The sequence below is a fragment of the Zonotrichia albicollis genome, chromosome 2 (genome assembly GCF_047830755.1).
Source record: "Zonotrichia albicollis isolate bZonAlb1 chromosome 2, bZonAlb1.hap1, whole genome shotgun sequence".
In the NCBI taxonomy this organism is placed as follows: domain Eukaryota; kingdom Metazoa; phylum Chordata; class Aves; order Passeriformes; family Passerellidae; genus Zonotrichia; species Zonotrichia albicollis.
The window spans coordinates 66242659-66261354 of NC_133820.1; the positions used below are offsets into that span (position 1 = coordinate 66242659).

Consider the following 18696-nt stretch of genomic DNA (forward strand, 5'->3'; position numbering starts at 1 on the left):
ACCCTACCAAACCAAAGCACGTACTCCACTTCAGGACTTCTGCTTTGTGTAGGCTGAGTTTTGCCTTTTTTTCTGGACTGTATTAAAACCAGCAACATTGAAGCTGCCCTCTATTGGCAGATTTGGGGGCAACAGAAATTGGATTGGTACACCAGAGATACTCAGCAATACTCCACCTCTAACACTGGGCAAGGTAACACTGCACTGGCAGAAGAGACAGGCAGGACAAGAAAGAGTTTCAAGGGCTAGTTAAGGGAGAGCTGCCTTAATCTGCAAAGGGAGAATCTGATGCAGTCTCCCAGTAGAACAAAATAAACTTAGATCAGAATACATGGCTCAGAGTGCTGCATTCAGGGTTATACACAAAGGAAGAACTTGGTCTCCCATTGAAACAGACACCTCTGCCCATCTGGAGTTCATTGCAGGACAATGGCTTAGTCAGGCCTTTTGTACAACTGCAGATAATTGGAAACAATGTAACATCAAGGAAATTCACTAACGAGACCAAATAATTGATGACAATTTGACAGTAATTAGCAAACCAAAAGCAAATAAATGTAATTATTTTTGGTTTAAATCACATTATTAAGATAACTAAAGAAAAGGAAATCCTATTATGATGGCCCTAAATCTAACAAAAGATCATGTGGGAAGAATGTGTTTTGGGTAAAGCTGATATCCAGTCTACCATGTGTATTATCAAAATGATGCTCAGTGTGAGGCAAGGCAAGCATCAGGGCTACTTACAAACACAAAAGCTTTGATATTGAAATTGGAAGGAAAAAGACCCACTAGCCACTTTCTAAAAGCTTCCATTTAAATGCTTTCCATCCAACCTCCAGGAGGAGTTATTTTTGTTTGTTCTAAAGATTCAGACTCACTAGAAGTGTATAAAGACCTCTGCCCTTCTCTGCAGATAACCAGATAATTTGTTTTAACTGCAAACACACAGAATTGTTTTTATTGTTCTTCTCCTGACCCTTTCAGAGATACAGCAGCCCTAACATTCACGAACAATTTTTCCACTGTATTTTTAAAAGAAAACTGAGGGCATGATTTCTTAAGGCAACTGTTTCCCAAGGGCCATAATAAAGGTTAGAAAGGGAGAGAGAGACTACAATGTGGAAATAATTGGGAGCAGGGAGCAGACCCAGTCTGTTGGCTCACCCCCAAGACAGAGCAAGGAAAAGCTCAGAGACATACTGCTTGCACTGCTTTATGTGCCTGCAGAGGATGTTTAAAAGTTAGCACACACTTTGGGATATTACTGTTAAAGAAGGCATATGTCTGGAAGGGTTGCTTTTATTTATTATTATAAATGGACTTTTCTCTAATGAAAACGAATAAAACAAATATACCTTAATCTTCTGAATTAATACTTATGGACATGCTGGTCTGTGGACATGCTGGCAGAGAAACACTGCTACAATAACATCCTTACTGAAAATGGATTGTGAAAGCCATCCCAAGCAAGTTACACAAGCTTCCTCCTCCTTTTCACAAAGGTGAACAGGATCAGAGAATGTCCAGGATATAACAGACCAGCTCCCTTAGAGAGAACGGTGAAATAGCAGCTTCAGACCTCTCCTGAGAACTCAGCACTTAGGCTGGGAACTACAGAGGCAATTTAAAGAACACAAGACCATACATTCCAGTGCTTGGAGCTCTAACACAACCACTTTGCTTGGCTAGCTAAGGCCTTCCAGCCCTTTCTTTTCTTTCCCAGTGGAAAATACATATAAACTTACAAAGAGGACTTGCTGGTGTGATTGACAAGGAAAGCTAACTATTTTATGGCACTTCAGATTAAACACAATTGAATTACTTACCACTCCTTCCCCCTTCAAAAAATGACAAATGAACATCAGTCTAATTGAGGCTGCCAAAGGCAACCTTTTAAAGAGAAATGACAAAGCCCCCAGTCCTGGTTAAATCCTTATGGCAAATGAGTCTATCAGAAGGTGGGGATATGATGCAGCATGTCTCAAACAAGGAAAAACACCTGTAAATTTACTAGAAGAAAGAGGGAAGGTCTGTGTACAAACATTAGTTAAAGATGGGGGAAAGACACATTATCCAACTCACCCTGTTGAACAGTCTGACCTATAAACCAGGAACGACGTTCCTCGTGAAAAGCTTTTACTTCAAACAGCTGCTGTGCACCACTATTGAATAAGTAAAGGGTTGCTTCCCCTGTTGAAAAGAAATCTGGTTTGTGTTTGTAAGCTTTCAGAAAAATCAAAAGAATACCCAATATGTTTGAAGAATGTGCCTTATATACATACAGACACACAAACATACACACAGTCTACATAAACTCACTACAAAGAGAGCTCAGACAAAAAATACTATTATATACAGATGTTCATTTACCAGCTCTATAAACGAAACTGAATTTGAATCAATAAATAAGATGTGTGAATAGTTCATCTTACAACACAAAGCCTTTGATCCAAACCCAAATCAAAATCACTCAAGAAATCAGCTTTTTTCTGCAGTGAAGATGGAAGGCGGAAAACAAGAGAATTCCCTCTCCTTCCATCATGTTTGTCTTAAGGATACCAGACTCGGGGTTAGGGGAACAAAAGTCTCAAACCTTTCATGGACAATCTGAAATATTCTTTTTTTTTTTTTTGTGCACCAAAATGGATCGTGATGACTCTGTATGGGTAGACATATAAAGTAAACAAGGAAGCTAGAAGAAGTTGGTTTGAAGTGCCCATCAGAACCTTAATTAGTTGGGAAAGGAAAAGGATAGCTTTATTTTAGGTCATCGCAGCTCTACCATTTGACATTAGTTTTGATTTACAATGGAAGGGTGACAAACACATTGCAAACAGGACTGGCATTTTCCATATCAGAAATGGGAAGCTGCCACAACTACAGAAGGGGCCACTGAAATGCAGTCACCAGAGTCTGTTGGGTGGCCTGCTTCTATCTTGCTTATCAATCCATCTTCAGGAAACAAGAGCAACTACAGCAGGGCTGTCTTGCTCAGAGCACATAAACTGCAAAGCTGCAGTGACTTGCAGATGATGGGCTGGCTCAGAGAAGGCTCAGTGTAAGCCCTGAAAGCTGACATCAGCACTGCTCTTCTCAATCTGCAGACACCCCCAGGTGCGGAGGGAGGTCAGCAAAAATGGGCAGACAGATGAATTCCCAAAAATGACTGGTAATGCATTTTTTCCCCTTTATCCAAAAGGCTGACCAGATGTTTAACCTCACTTAAGGATATAATTTCAGTACTCTGATAATTTTTCTTTTGGGTAGGGGAGGAGAGGAGCAATGAGTAGTCATAAGGGGGGAGCAGAAGTTTCAATCATTACCATGTGCACCCTCAACAAGGGTCTACACCACAGTTTGATCAGCCTCATATCAAACTACTCACAGAAGTGCTGACTGAACAACTTAAGACTCCTACCAGGGAGTGTGCTAGCCAAATCCAGTGGTGAGCTATGAAATCTTGGGAAAAGAACTCTTTTTATTACCTAAGTACAGCTCCTTAATTTATGTCATTATGCTAAAACGACAGTCACCATGGGTTCCCTACAGTACTGTAAGACAGGAACTGCAGGGGATGGAGAGAGAACTCCAACAGCTTTGCTCACAACTTCACTAATGGTTCTTGTGATACTTCTGAACTGCAGTCTGATCCTACTTTATAGTCTTTGTAAGGGATAGAAATCTTGTTCTTTTACCTGTCTATATAAATGATGAAGCATGCTTTTACTTAATAAAGTGGTTAGCATCGATTCTACAGTGTGCTGAGTCCTTCAGTGCCTACTTATACAGTATCTGGCATCAACAATTCATCTGTTAGACACAAAGGTAAGGAAAATACATTAATAGTGTGTTCTCAGTTCTTCCATTTTCAGGCTTTGTATTTATAACAGGCTACATAACTGAAAGTCTATGCAGGCCTATAAATAAGGTCCTGTAAATTCTAAAGGAACACACCCAGACAATCATTGCACTTTAGGTTTTCCCCAGAAAACTTCCCCAAGACCTCTGATTCTACAAGGTAAACAGATCTCTTTTTACACAGAGAAAAACAAATTAACATCGATGCTTTTAAAAATATAACAAACTACAAAGGCAGTATGCTACAGCAGGAAATAATAACACAGGTGGAAAATAGATGTGGCTTTATATTCCCATTGCAAATCTGAGCAGTCAAGAAACACGCATCATGAGGAGTAAGTGATTTTACATTCTGTATTATTATTTTTGACAATTTTCCTCTTTCAAGAACAAATATGGTTCCTATACTGTGACAATAAAATTCATCTGAAGACTCAGTTACACACATACATGTAAATACATATAAATACAAGCAGTCAATTTCAAACCAAAACCATAAAACTTTAATCTACGGAAAAGAAACTAACTCAGGGAAAGAAAAAAAACCAAAACCATGAAAAACGTTTTTCAAACAGTATGTTAACCCTAACAAAGGCTTGCTGCAAGTTTCTGTTGCAGCATCACACACTCTAATTATTAATTAATCACAGAAAAATTAAAAATCCTTGACAAAAAGAACAATATGACTAGAAGAAAGTAATGGTGGGATGGTGGTATCATTGAATTGCCTGCATTTGTTGGTCCTTCTAATGTAGTTTGAATTCAAAGTGCCTCGTCCTCTGTTAAGGAGAAAAGAGACACCATGACCCAGGCCATGAGAAGAAAATTAGATTTAAAAATGAAAAGACCAAAAAGCTTGGTAAGTACAATTGAATCACTTCTTCTAACTCTATTTATTTTATAGCATAAGATGAATGCTAAGAAGCCTAAATTCGGATTTAAAAAAAAGGCTTGGACTCAACACCCAACACTGTAAGCTCCCCAAAACTAATGCACTTAAAAACAGAACTTAAATTACACCCCTTTTTTGTTCTGCCAATATTTCTGATGAATAAACAGTTCAACCAATTAAAATTATAAAAGAAATCCTAAATGTTTGCACAGCATTAACCATCTGGCATAACCAGCAGTATCTTTGGCACGTAAGACTTGTACCTATCATCATTATTTCAGCTTTGAGAAACATGAATCTTTTGGTGGTGGAGAAGATCAACCAGAATTTTAACAAGCTCATGTCACAGTTCCAGAACTTGCCTGTGCTTGGGTTGCGCAGTTTTGTAAACAAGGGTTCGCTGTCAGGTGTCTTTGGGGGGTCAATTGCAGCCTCTGTAGGGGGAGAGGAAAAAGTTAGGAACTGGTAAATTGTGAAGTATTTCACATCTGCTTCACCAAGACATTCTGAATTAATTGGATTGACACTTTTTGAAAACACACACACACATCTGCCTAAAAATTGTATGCCTCAGCCCAAATTCATCCTACCTGATCAAGGCACTTAAATTATAATTCCAGACTTCCTGGCACTCTCTATCTGTCACAGGAAAGATATGCACCTGGGGATGATTTAGATTTTGAAAACCACTTCCCCCTAGAGACCCTTCAGGCAAGAGAGCTCCTAAATTTGACATCCCAGTTAAGTAAGATGAACTGATATGCTGCCCTGATTAGTCACAAAGACAATGAGAATGCTTTGGTTAGTCAGGCCAAGCACAACGTGGACATTAAGAAAGTCCAAAAGGTAAAATACACATGGGGAGAAACTATCCTTTAAAACTTTCACAAAGTCAGATTACACAGGAATTAGCCTATTCTAGTTGTTATGCCTGTGAAAAACATGCACACTTATTTATCTGATATGTATGAACTTGAAATATAAAGATTGCATTTAATTTCCCCCACAAGGAAAAGAAGGTGAGAGAATGCAGCACCTCTGGCTAAGCCCCTTACAGATATTTTCTTTCCTGTATCTTTGAACAAACGGAAGATAAAAAGCAGAGCCACAGAGGTATAATTTTTTCTGTGAAACTGAAAAAAGAGGGAAACAGCTACCACAAGGACACTGACTCAAGTACAAAAAACCACATCTATAAGTATCCCCAGTTAATTATATTCTAGGCAAGCTCTCTTTGCAGGGAAAGTCTAACTTATATTTATGAAAACAACTTTTCACATCTCAGTAAAGAGCACCATGACAGAATCATCTTTCTTAGCCTGCACACTGCCAGTTCTGCCTCAATTCCTTTCATACAGGCATTCATCAGAGCAAGGAAAATTACTAAAACATTTCACATATATAATGAGTATCCAGACCCCAGAGAATGGACTGACAGAGATCAGGCTGATGTTTGTGTTACAGTGCTGCTGAGGAAAGCAGAGAGGAGCAGTAGAGGCAGACTCCATGATTATTCAAAGGAACAGAAGTGCCACATTGTCCTTCCCCTTCCAGTAACATCCAGCAGGTTTGGGAAGAGGGAGCTGGCACAATTCTTTGGCAAACAGGGAAGTAGGAACAACTGAAAGTAGCTGTCCTCCACCCTGGCTGAAAGCCCCAGCCACATCTGAAAAGGACAAGTGGACTTCTCACACTTGGCTCTTCACTAACACCTCATGGGCAAAAAAAAAAAAAAAAGGCCCAAATAACTCTCAACCTTTATATCCACCCCTTGTTATTCAGTTGTGCCACCAACAGAAGTTGCCGAGATAAAGACATAAGCGGTACACAAAAACCAACTGTGTTTAGTGATAGTAGTGTTGGAGAGTAATAATTCTCAGAGCTGTTCAGACAATTTAAAGTAATTTTATTCTCTTCAATACTCAACTGAGTCTTCAGGTGGCTTGGAAAAGTGCTTCAAAAAGTTTCAATATAAGTTGAGGGCTTTTAATGGAAAAAATCCGTATTTGCTAAGCAGACTTGCTTCATATGCTGATACATAAACACATGGTTGTCAAGCTACATTTGCCCTGGCAAAGGCGACTTTCCAATTTCTAGAGCTGTGTATATTTCAATTCTTGACCACAGTTTAACATTAGTGTATTTTTTGTTACTTTTTAAAACACTGAAGTGATTAATGATAGTGAAAGAAACACACTGCACGTGTTTACTTTGATGTGTTTCACATGAACATATTAAAATATACACAGTAAATGTGAGTTTCAAAATTTAAAACAAAAAGCAAAACAAAAAAACCCCGAAGGAACTTTCAGCGCTCGCTTGCTCTGCTTTCTTCATGCATAGATTGATGAACACCGGGAATGAGTCCAGCTGAGCCCAAAGTTGCATCTTGTCAGCAATTAAGTCGACAATCCCTCCTAATTTTTTGCTGATTTTACTGACATTTGCATCTTTACTGGGTTGAGATGTTCTCTCCCTAACCTGCTAGTAACACACTGAATTTATCCATCTCTGCTAAGCCTGGGGGACACCTACAGGTAGGGAGCACTAAGTGTAACAAACCCAAGGAATACAGTGTCCCTTCTCTTCCTCATCAATCCTCTACCTTCCCAACCAGATAACCACCTTCCTTCATCTAGGCCTGCCCCATGGTATCCCAGGCTCTGGCCCTGCCAGGAGCTCTTCCCCAGGTGGTGAAGAGCAGCACAGCCCTGCCCCCGGGGTTCTTTGGTGCTCATCAGGCTCCAAGGGGCTCAGCACAGCACAGAGGCAGCAGGGATCAAACCCCAACAAACAGTCTGAGCTGCAGCCTTCTGTCCCAGTATCTCCTGGTGATGGGATCAGAGGGTACCTCACACTCTCCACACAGCTGCCACGGAAAATGGTTTGCCTGAAGGGACACACACATGCACGAGGAGAAGGGAAGGACCAGGCAAAGGCAAAAGCGGTTCTTTGAGTTTCTTTAACATTCAATTTCCTCAAAATGTAGGCAGTATTCCACTCCACTTCCAGGGGCATCTGAAGTATATTTTTGTTATAGATTGGCTTACTATATGTCAAGTTGGCAGACAAAAAAAAAGAGGCAATTGGGAGAATGCCTGCTTGGAAAACTGGATGCAGTATTAATATGGCCTTAAGGGCAAAGAAGGCCCTATTTATCTGAGTTTAAATACCTCATGACTAGGAAAATGCTGAGCAAGGGATTTTTGATGTTAGGCGTCCAAACTAACTTATTTATGTTCTGGACTGTAGCCAGGAAAGGTAACTGGATTTCTTTAATGCCATTACATTTATCAGTCTTTCGACTTCAGCAAGGATCTCTTATAGCTAAGTAAACACAGACTTCTTAAAAAAGCAGTACTGTAGCCATTTTCTAGCAAGACTGAGAGTTAAACTAGGTTAGGAACTTTTTTCCAATATTAAGGTTCACCTCCAGATAAGAAAACATCCCCTACAGAAAATAAACAGTAAAAAGTAACATTACAGGAAGAGCTGTTTTGTTAAATTCTAAAGGCAAACATCAGATGATTGCTGCTACGCTTATTATAACAGTTCCCATAGCTCAGCCCTGACAAATGCAGTCATCTACAAGAATACTTGGGAGGAGAGAGGTGAGAGCTTTTTGAACAGTACACCCTCTACCAGCGATGGCCCACAGTCAGGTCAGCTTACTAACATGTGTCATTACAGCATGATTTTCTCCTAGGAAAACACACACTACAATGATATAAAAAGCCTGACAGAAGGGTACAGACATTAATCCTGTCTCAAGGAGGCATCTCAGTCAGCAAGTCACTCTTTAAACTGCCTGGGAAGACAGAAGGCCGACACTTCCAGGAGGCAGCTGAAGAAAAGGAGAAAAGATTATTGTGTTTCATGGAGGTCAGACATGCAACCAGGCAAATTCGACCAAATACATAAACAAAACAAAGTGAAAATTAACCAGCTTTCAAAGGATTTCTGGCAATAATTTCTTCCACAATGGATAGATATGAGGCACTAATGAATCTGGTTGTTAAAACCAGAAAAAAGTGTTACCTGGTACAGCAACATAAATAAATTGAAAAACGACATAAAACTCCCACTAAGAGCTATGAAACTGTTATGGATGATGCAAAGTCTATTCTCCTTTTTTAAAAAAGTGCTTATAGAATACTATAAATAACAGACTAATATCAAGTTATATGGAGTTCCCATGCAAAAAGCTGCCAGCCAAGCAAGCAAAAAGGCTGTAAATATCTGTCAAATGCGTAAGAGGAAAAAACCCTCTGAGAGCACAAATTTCCCAACCACCACCACCACCACCCTGCAAAGAAAAAGGACTATTGAAGTCTGGAAACATAAAGTTAAGATTTCATTTAAAAACAGATATTAAACCATACGTCACCTACACAAATCTTTTCCATTCCCTTCTTAGCTTCTAACTGTGCATGAAAGGTGTGTCAGATGGAGACATTATGATGGAGCCCATTAAATAGACATTTTATGGAAGACTTTAAACTGTGTAGCCTAAGGGTACAGATAGGTAAGATCTATTAAACATTTTATTTGTGTTATTTTTAGAATCTCAACCCTCAAGAAAATGGCTTTAATTCACTGTCTGTGTCCTTTGTTGTGCAGCATGCCCTGAAAAAAGCCTAGTGAAAAATAATTAATAAATCCAGTACTTTGTATCACCCAAATTTTTTATAATTTTTCTAAGTTACAAGGTAATTAACTTCAAGTATAATAAATGAATTCTGGTATGCACAGACTGAGAATACAGTCTGTATCATAAATGGCTTCAAATGACCAAAGTTCATAGCCCACAGAAAAGTGCAGTCCTGGGGTCCCCAACTCTGCTCCCTTCTTGTTTTGTACCACCAAAACTAGCAAGTTCATGGCTCTGCAGCAAGTCAAGTCGGTTCACTCATCCAGCTGAGAAGTAACCAACCAGAATGAAGAAGTAAATAAGAACTTTTAATCCTATCAGTAAGCTCACTGGAACAAGAGACAGAACCCATGGCAGGAGCAGATGGCATAGAATATTCTCTACTCCACATGTGACACAGGTGTCTTTGCACACAAATGCACACAAATTATAAAACCAGATCATGTGTGAATTGACAGAGTTGAGGAAGCAGGAGATGAGACACAGGTCTACATTGCTGCTTCCTTGGCTCTCAATACTCAGGGGAGCATTGAACAGAACACAGCTTGATTCACCTCTGCAAACAGCCAATATTTTGCAGGTGCTTACATAGAGGGTATGGGTTTGTACTTGCCCACACTTGATTTTTGGAAATAATCTTAATTGTTACTCAGTTATGTAAACTCGATGTTACCTCACCACCTTACTCCTTCTATAACTGTACACAGCACTCGCTTCAGTGAGGGGACTTTTGCCGTGCCCATTGTAAAACACAGAATGATAACCAGTTTGGTAATCATGGCATTTATTATTTGGTGCCCTAAGGAAACAATGTTCAATGTGACATAATTTAGAACATTCCACAATAAAACACAGTATCAAAAAAAGGCACTGGTTTCTATCTTGACCATAAGTTCAGAAAGAAATGCTACTTGACAGTTTGAATGGTCTTTTGCTGCAGGACACAGCTAGGCAATACAGCTAAATTTTAAGACTTAAGCCTGAGAGCATCTTTTGGCTTCCCTTTATGCTGGCATAATTCACTTCTTAGCCAAAAAACCCCCATGTTCATGGACTCACTAGTAGCAATGGACAGTACTAATTCATCCATTACTGAAGTCAAGATGCCTGGCAGAACATGCAGAGTTTCAGCTGAATAAAGGGGAGGTCAGTCTTGAGAAGTTCAAGAACTGGTTATCACTTGAAAGGATAAAAACTACAGACTTCCCTTCTCAATATTTATAGGGTCAGCACTGGTGCAGCTGTATTACTGGCTGAATCAGCCCTATTCCCATATGCAGAGAGGCCTAAGTTGGCATACGTTGGTCTCTTTCAAGCCAGATGGCAGAAAGCAGAAGTGGGAGATGGTGTTACACATTAAAACATGTCTTTTCAGTTATTTTATTTGCTATGCTTCCTTCTGGCTCCTTAGCTTGCCAGTTATATCTGCTTTATTCACAGCAGAGCTCAGTATGCCTTTCAGGAGATGACATGTAAGAAAGAGTGCAAATTACCTGCAGGCAAAGGGCTTTGTTCAAGAGATGCAAATGCCAGTTTAGGGGGAGGTTTAGTAAAATATGCCCACAGAGTGCTAACTTCTAAAATAAGCACATTCACATCCACCTTATTTAAAAGGTATATAAACATGTGCTATTATTTCATATAGGTTTTCTGATGTTTTGACTCAGCTGTTAAAAAAAAATACATATTTGTTTATTGCAAACATTATTTCCAAGTTCTTTACCTAGATTATTCTGGGAAAGTATTAATGTTCAATTATTCTGCTCAATTTTGACACTCATTACAATTTTTTAGTCAAGCACCCTAACAGCCCAGCAGTGTGACGTATTTCATAGCAGATAAACTGATTTTTTTAAAAACAGTAAGTGAAAGCATGTATCGAAGTGCAAGGATGGAAAAAAAGTTAATGCAAAACCTGTCTACTTCTGTTTTTAAAGCAAACCGCTTTCACAAATTAAGTATTCCACAACTTCTTTTGCTATGACACCTTCTCTCACTATGACCCAAAATTTTCAAGTCAAATACTTCCTCGGTTACTGCATGGAGACAAAAGTTCCTTAGTCTCAACTGAAAGGATGGGGGATTAATTTAATGTGTGCTGATGCCCCATGGTTTGGCATCACAGTCCATTTATTTCTGCCTCCATTTGACTTTTGGCATATAGGAGATTTGTTCAAACTTTTTGCCAAGTATAATTTGAAACTGCTCCTTTTATTTTTGAATAAGTAATTCCTAAAAATAATAGGACTGTTAAATTTCCCTCCCCCATTGCAACCCTTCCAGTTCTATTCATATGGCAGTTCCCATAAAACAATGTAAGAGCTAATCAATTTACTGTTTAAGAAAACAGCAGACTGAAAAAATGTGCCCAGCTAAACTTGTCTAGCTCAGAAAAATAAAGGCTGAGAATAATTTTCAGCATGTAGCTAACGCCTACTTATTTTCCTAATGAAGACAAAGACAGAACATATTAAACACATCAGTCTTAATTTTAGGTGTAGAGTGGAACATCACACTTAGAAAACTGCCTTCAATTCCTGACCTCTTTGCTAAACCAGTGAAGGATATAAATAGTTTCAGTTCTGACATAACACCTATCCCTGAGGAATACTGAAAAAGAGACTGTCCTTCACACCAATCCTGTTAAGCAGCTAGTGTGATTTTGGTAAGACTGGTTTGAAGCCATTGCATAAGAATGTTTATTTGTTATACAGAGCTCAGATCACATCTACATCGGACACAGTGACTTTACCGCAGTATTTGAGAGTTTTCCAAAGCTCTGCCTTTCGATTTAGATAGCTCTAAAATTAAAAATCTTTAGATAGCCCTAAAATACTGCTGGGTCTCAGCAGTATTTCTCAGTCTAGGAAATAACTTCTAGCTCTTGTCATTTTCAGAGAACACATAAAAAATGGTAGCTCCATGGGCCCAGCTGAAAAGGCAGGTAGAAATTTCCTACATTCATGTTAAAAAGTAGCAGTATTTTTTTTTAAGTACTCGGATACTCAGTAAATACAGACAGAATCTGCTCCATTAAAGCACATCATTAGTAACTTTGTAGCTGTGAGAGCGCAAAGATTTAATCCCCAGGAGATACTACTTTTCTCTTGCACCGGATCAGCAGCTAGACCAACAACAGTTTCTACATTCTCACTGAAAAAACAGTTTGGATACAAGGGTAATGTAACAGCCTTGATTACCCAACTCCCATTTGAAATGCAGGAAAGCACTATCTGGAAACTCAGCCATCCACCATCGATGCCCGTGTGGTCCTCCAGGACTCGCTAGCACTTTGGTGTCTCTGCACCACCGTTCCTCCAGAACTCCACATTCGGGAGGTCTTCTTAACCAGCGACGTCAACCACTCTGCACAAAGCAAGCTCAGATCCAGATTTCCAGCCAAGCTAATAAAATCCCCTGGAACATGGAGCACAGCACAGAAACACCCAAGTGGGTCTACACAGAGCCAGCTTGGTCCATCAGGACTTATTAGTTCAGACACTGTCTGAAAGCAGCTGCACTGCAAAGCTGGTTCTGGAAACAGCAGAGATGTGTTAACATGGCACAGCACTTGAACTAATAAACTGCTAGTGCTGAGCCGAGCCTGCCCCAGGCTAAATCTGATGCCTGAATATCCACTGCACAGTTAATCTGCAACTGCAGAAATGGTCCTAAGAGCTGACTCTGTTTCAAGGCCAGCATGCACAGCTCTACCACTACCAACACGACCAAGTCTTCTGTCCTTTCACCCTCCTCCATAACAAGCAATCCCTCCATCTACCCTCTTCCTATTTGTTCACCGTTTTCTCTCCTGACCACTCACATACACTTCTCACCCTTCCACTACCCATCCCCAATAAGGCTGCACAAGGTACATCAGTGGCTTCCAGCCTTTCTGGAGTGATGGCCATGGTTACCACCCTCTGCTCACTCTGCCTGAGCAGCATTTCCTAACTCCTCTCCCACCACTTCTGGCTTCCCTCTTTGTCCGGCCCCTGGTGGTTCAATCCCTAACCAAGGAATCATTACACTTACAAAAACAAAACAAAAATATGATTGTATTTGCATGTCAAATTGTCCTGTCTTCATGGAAAAAAGAGCAAGCATCAAAGAAACACCATCACAACACCTCTCACCAGGCCAAGGGCAGGCTGCCATCTCTAAAGGTAAAATTTGCAATCTCACCCAGAAGTTGCTTAGCAGTCAGCTCAGACATGACTGTCTGAGGCTCTCCTTTTCCCTTCCTGCAAATCTCCCATGCCAAACAGCCCAAGTGTCCAGGTGTGGCAGAAGGGCTGGCGAGGGCAAAGACTGCTCAGTCAACCCTACTTCCCCTCCTCACCTTCACCCACCCCTACAAACCATGCAAAGTAACTGCTGAGCATATGGTTTGTAGCTCTGCCCTGTGATGTGCAGGCATGAGAGGACCACTAATTACCAAACTTTTACAGCACTGGAAATTTGACAGAATTAATCACTTGCTACAGAAAGTGATAGTCTGTCCCTCTAAAAACAGCTCACAGCATTGGTAGAAAACTCACTCTGACTGCATTCCTCTAGCCAGAAACATGCCTCCAACCAAGAACATGCGCAGTTCTACCTGACAGAAGAGATTCCTTGTTTCTGAGCTGTTTCCAGAAACTGAAACCAACATAAAAACCACAAAATCAAAAATAAAACTGAAATTTGTCTCGTCAGTCATCACACATGCTCTGAATACCAGAGCAGCAATTCATTATCCATGCAATATAACAGAATATAAATGTGTACTTAAACAAGGAAATCAGTAGTAATTTCATAACCTTCCATATTAAAGCAGACAAGCATTTTTTAGTAGACTCAGCAACAAATGGCACTGAACTCACGCCCAGAAACAGATCCTGTACTTATCTACACCAGTTGGTTTTAGGTATGTAATATAATGCCATACAGGTATTATGAAGATAGAGATTGTCATATGAATAGAATTTTACCGTCAAAGGACATTTTTGTTCTAAATCCAACTGCAACCATCTTCATTCCTGAAAGTAATCAGGTCTTCCTACTATACATTCTGCTAAACAGCCAATGAAAAAATTCTGAGATTCATTCAACAGAGCAGTTACAAAATGCAAAATTGTGAAAAGTGGTAACATGTTAACTTAAAAAAGCTTTTCTGAAAATAATGCTAAAACAAAACTAAAATAATGAAATGCTTTGTTTGGCTGGCTCTCATCAGCTGTGGAGTCCTGAATTTATCAGCTACAGACTTTTTTTTAAAATCACTATGTGCTTTGAAGTTCAACTAAGGCTTAATAAACTTTCTTACAGGTCTGGAGTACTATATAAATTTTGTCAGAGCTGTGCTGGCATAATTGGTAATACAAACTGTCTGGCTTCATGAAAGTTACAAGCTCTGGCTCCAATCCTGCAAACACTTACTGAAGAATTTAACTTACTGCACAGAACTGACTACTCATGCATAAGCTAAGCGTATTTGTAAATATTTGCACAGTATGGACATCTGTTGGCATAGCCAGTCATCTGATATGAGATTCAGCTTTAAATCCTAGTCTGCATAGAGTCAATATTAAAAAAAGGAATTCCTCACTTTATAAATTCCTTTCTTAGTCATCAAACATGTCAGATACCAAAGGGTGGAACCAAAAAGTTAAAACTAGAGGAAGAGAGGAATCAGTGAAATCACAGTAATTGGTTCTGCTTCTCATGTAACCAGGAAAGCCTGGTTTCCTATGGGCACATGTCACAAGATTGAGCTCCTGCCTTATTTTCAACCTTCTTTTCAAGAGCTGAACAAAGCTCTTGCTATACCTTTCCTTCAGTGGTGCCATCCACAGCATTTCTCACATCATCACAGGCAAAGCTCAGAAAGGGATGATTTCCATAGAACTCAACCTTTTTATCAGGATTGGTTATTAACACTCTCCAGTTATGGGTGAGTGAGGAAATAGCCACAGTACAAGGTTGGCCCACAGATAAACATGGAAGTCACACTTCCTTAAACACTAAACTAGAAAAAGACAGTTACGTCTCCTTTCTCTTAATGTCTTGGCATTTGAACACATCCAGTTCGACTCATCCTCTTTAACAGCAAAACATTTTTTGATCTGTTAGTTTAAACTTGATACTGGGCAGAAATACGTGTAAGGAGCAAAGGCATCCTCCCAGTGATGCAGAGCGGCACGGGATAGAGTGAGCCTCTGCAACACAGCGGGTATTGCACCTGCAGAGCTGCCGTGAGGAGCTCTGCTGCTTCACAATCAGCGAGTGAGGAGATCTCACTCTGGCTTAGCACTGAAGTCTGTTTGACAGCTGTGGCTCAGGGCACTAAATCGTTTCCTTTGAAATCTGCAGGAAGGGACTGAGGGGATGGAGGCAAGGCGGGCCGCCAGCTCCGGCGAGGGGACAGCCAGACCCCATCAGGGACATAGGTGGCAAGAGCCCTCGGCCAAACCCTAATGACAGACATAAACTAAACGCACTGATGCAGCGAGGGAAACGGGGTCCCTGGAGAGAGGAGGCCAGGTACCGTGCGGGGCCTCGTGTAGGAGCCTGTCCCAAAGCGGCCCTGCACACCCGGGCGGGGCCCGGCCGCCCGCAGCAGCCCCGGCGCCTGCACCGGGCCCCGGGGACGAGCGCCCGCCTCCCGCCCGAGCCGGCCGGCGGGGCAGGAGAGCCGGGCGCTGCGGCAGAGCCGCCCCTGCGCGGAGCGGCCCCGCCGGGTTACCTGGGGCAATGAGCACCCACTGCGCGGGGGCCGCGCCCTGCCCGCTCCGTGCGCCCCGCATGCTCCGAGCGCCCCGCGATCCCACGATCCCGCCGCTCCCGTTCCCGCCGCCGCCGCCACAACATGGCGGGCGGGGCGGGCTGGGAAGGGAAGGGGCCGGGCGGCGGCGGGGCGCGGCCATGACTCGGGATGCGCCGCCGCTCCGCCTCTTCCCCTTCCCGGCACACGCGGGGAGCGGGCGGTGCGGCCGTGAGGGAGCTCCGGCTGCTGAGCTTCTCCTGTCCCCCGCCTTTCGGGACTCGGGCGGGCGGGATGTTCCACCCGCAAGGGGAAGGCAGCGCCCGAGGTTCCTAAACGCTCATGGTCCAAAGGAGCGACAGAAGTCACAGGGTCCGCAAACATTCAGAAAGTTGTATTAGTGAATCGCGCACTTGGCGTGGAAATTGTTTTCTTAATCCCTGACCTACTGTGTAAGTGTAAGCACACGGCAGTGGGTTTTGGATATAAGGGTAGAGAAGGGAAAGGAGAAAGGAAGAGATGAGTTAAAGATGGGCAGAGAGAAAGAGAGAGAGGAAAAGAGATCACCAGTCCTGGTTCTGGCATTGATCCAGCTCCTGGTCCTAGGGGTCGCTGCCCAGGCTTAGGAAGGATACCTTTTTATGGATAGGTTTTCTCCACCCTGAAGACAGGCTTCTCACTTTCCGTGTAAATTAGTTACCAAGTGCAGTCCGATCTTTATTATATTTCCAATTATCTGGAAATTGGTCAGAGGGTTTTGGGACGCCTAGGTCGTCTTGATCCCCCTCTACAGTCCATGCCCACCTCCTGGCTTTGTCATTCCCGTGCATAACTGTACGGTGTTATGCTCATTTCCAGGAACTAAAACAAGGGTGTTTGTCCAGGAAAAGTGCTGCCCCACCTCTGCATGTCCCCCTTCTCCAGCCACATCGTGTTCTATCTCATGACATGTCACTACTGTAGTAGCTAGTTCTTTCTTAGTGTGCCAGGGCTTGACACAAACGGTGCAGACTGAAGGAAATTCCATTTAAACATAATAAAGTGTAATCTGCAGTGGAGCAGGTTGTCCTGAGTGACTGTGGTGTCTCTGTCAGTGGAGGTATCAAAAACCAGGCTGGGTGTTGCTCTGAGCAGCTGCTGTAGCTGTGGCCCTGAGGAGAAGCTGGACTAGACCCTCGCCAGAGGCCAGCCTTGGCCATTCAATGGAACCTCAGTCCTACAAGGCTGGTCTAGGGCAGAGCCACAGTTCTCTCATAGCTGTCATCCTGCCCAGCTCTGTGGGTCATGTGTACAACCTGATCCTGGTAAATAGGTTCTTTACCTCCAGATCTTGCTGAGAAGCCAAAGCCACAACACAAAATGCATATTTTCATGCACATGTACTTATATGTACATAAACTTGGCTTTACCCACACAAGACTGGATGGATGGCCACCTTCCTAGAGATTTAGGAATAAATATTATGTTATCAAAAGTATTAAAGTATACATATCAATTGTAAATCTCAGAGATATGAAACAAATATTAAAAACATACTAACAGAGCAGAACTAACTAAGGCCAGCATATGCAAAACAGCTGAGCTGATGTAAGGCTGAAAAAAATAATTTCCTGAAGTTTGAGCATATACCTTCATCACTAAGATTACATTAATCTAAATTTGTTTTTTTTTAATTTTTCTGACTTTATTTTCCACTGATTGAAGTAAGGCAAGATTTAAGTGCCAAAGACCGCAGTGCACCATGTGTTTTGAAGTCCCCAGAGAAATCACTTGCTCTCAGAGTGATTGCAATTTGCCGTGGCGTATGCCTGGATTGCAACACTCACTGATGAGTCTTGTAAAATTCTCCTCACTTCTTGTGTTAGCAAAGAGAGAAGGAAGCTCACCAGTTCCACTGTAATCTGCACAAAACTGCTGGAAGAGCAGAGCAGAGCTGAGCTGATAGCTGTATTTGAAACCTTCCTAGAAGGAAAGCCTTCCATGTGGAAAAAAGGGTTCACCACAAGATCTGGCTCCTAGTCCTGAAAATGGCGGCTCTTAGCATGTTGTGCACCACTGAGCCTAACAAAGCTCTGGAAAAGCCAGGAATCCAAGTCTGGCAGCCTCCAGATGCAGCATGTGTCAGGATCAAGTCTAGAAGCATAAGCTGCAGTCGTTCCAGAGCTCCTATTTCCTCCGTGGCTGTAGTGTGTGATGGAAAAGTTGTAGCAAGTGTTGCTGTATGTTTACAAAACTGACTTATTAAGCTCACATTTTTCAAAGCACCAATCCATCCTTATTTAGGCACCTGGTAAGCAAGCTAATTTTCAGAGGTGCTGAGTACTCCTACCATCAACTGAGCTGAATTGACATTTCAGCTGTTCATTTCTTTTGATTTATGAGCATCTCCCACAATCTCTAAACGTATATTGGCCCTGGGATCTATAATGTCCTTTTCCAGGAACTTTCAGATAGAAATGTTTTTCTCAGATACTTTGAAAAGCCCCAAATGGAAATTCTCAAATAGGCCTGGACAAGGCTCTAGAATGACATCAGTTTTGGAATAGA

The 18696-nt window shown here is 41.7% G+C and overlaps 1 protein-coding gene and 1 long non-coding RNA gene across 6 annotated transcripts in view; both read right to left on the bottom strand.

The window, feature by feature from the left end:
* RNASEH2B (ribonuclease H2 subunit B) overlaps positions 1-16327 on the bottom strand; it is a 62565-nt gene extending 46238 nt beyond the window's left edge. For all 5 annotated transcript variants that reach the window (XM_005482400.4, XM_005482402.4, XM_005482399.4 and 2 more), the window contains exons 1-3: positions 16132-16327; positions 5116-5187; positions 2086-2193 (exon numbers count right to left, since the gene is read on the bottom strand). In XM_005482400.4, coding sequence (XP_005482457.2) covers positions 2086-2193; positions 5116-5187; positions 16132-16312 — 361 coding nt within the window. In that variant the 5' untranslated portion in view covers positions 16313-16327. The remainder of the gene's footprint in view (positions 1-2085; positions 2194-5115; positions 5188-16131) is intronic.
* LOC141728210 (uncharacterized) overlaps positions 1-18696 on the bottom strand; it is a 584197-nt gene that overhangs the window by 322346 nt on the left and 243155 nt on the right. The window lies entirely within an intron of this gene.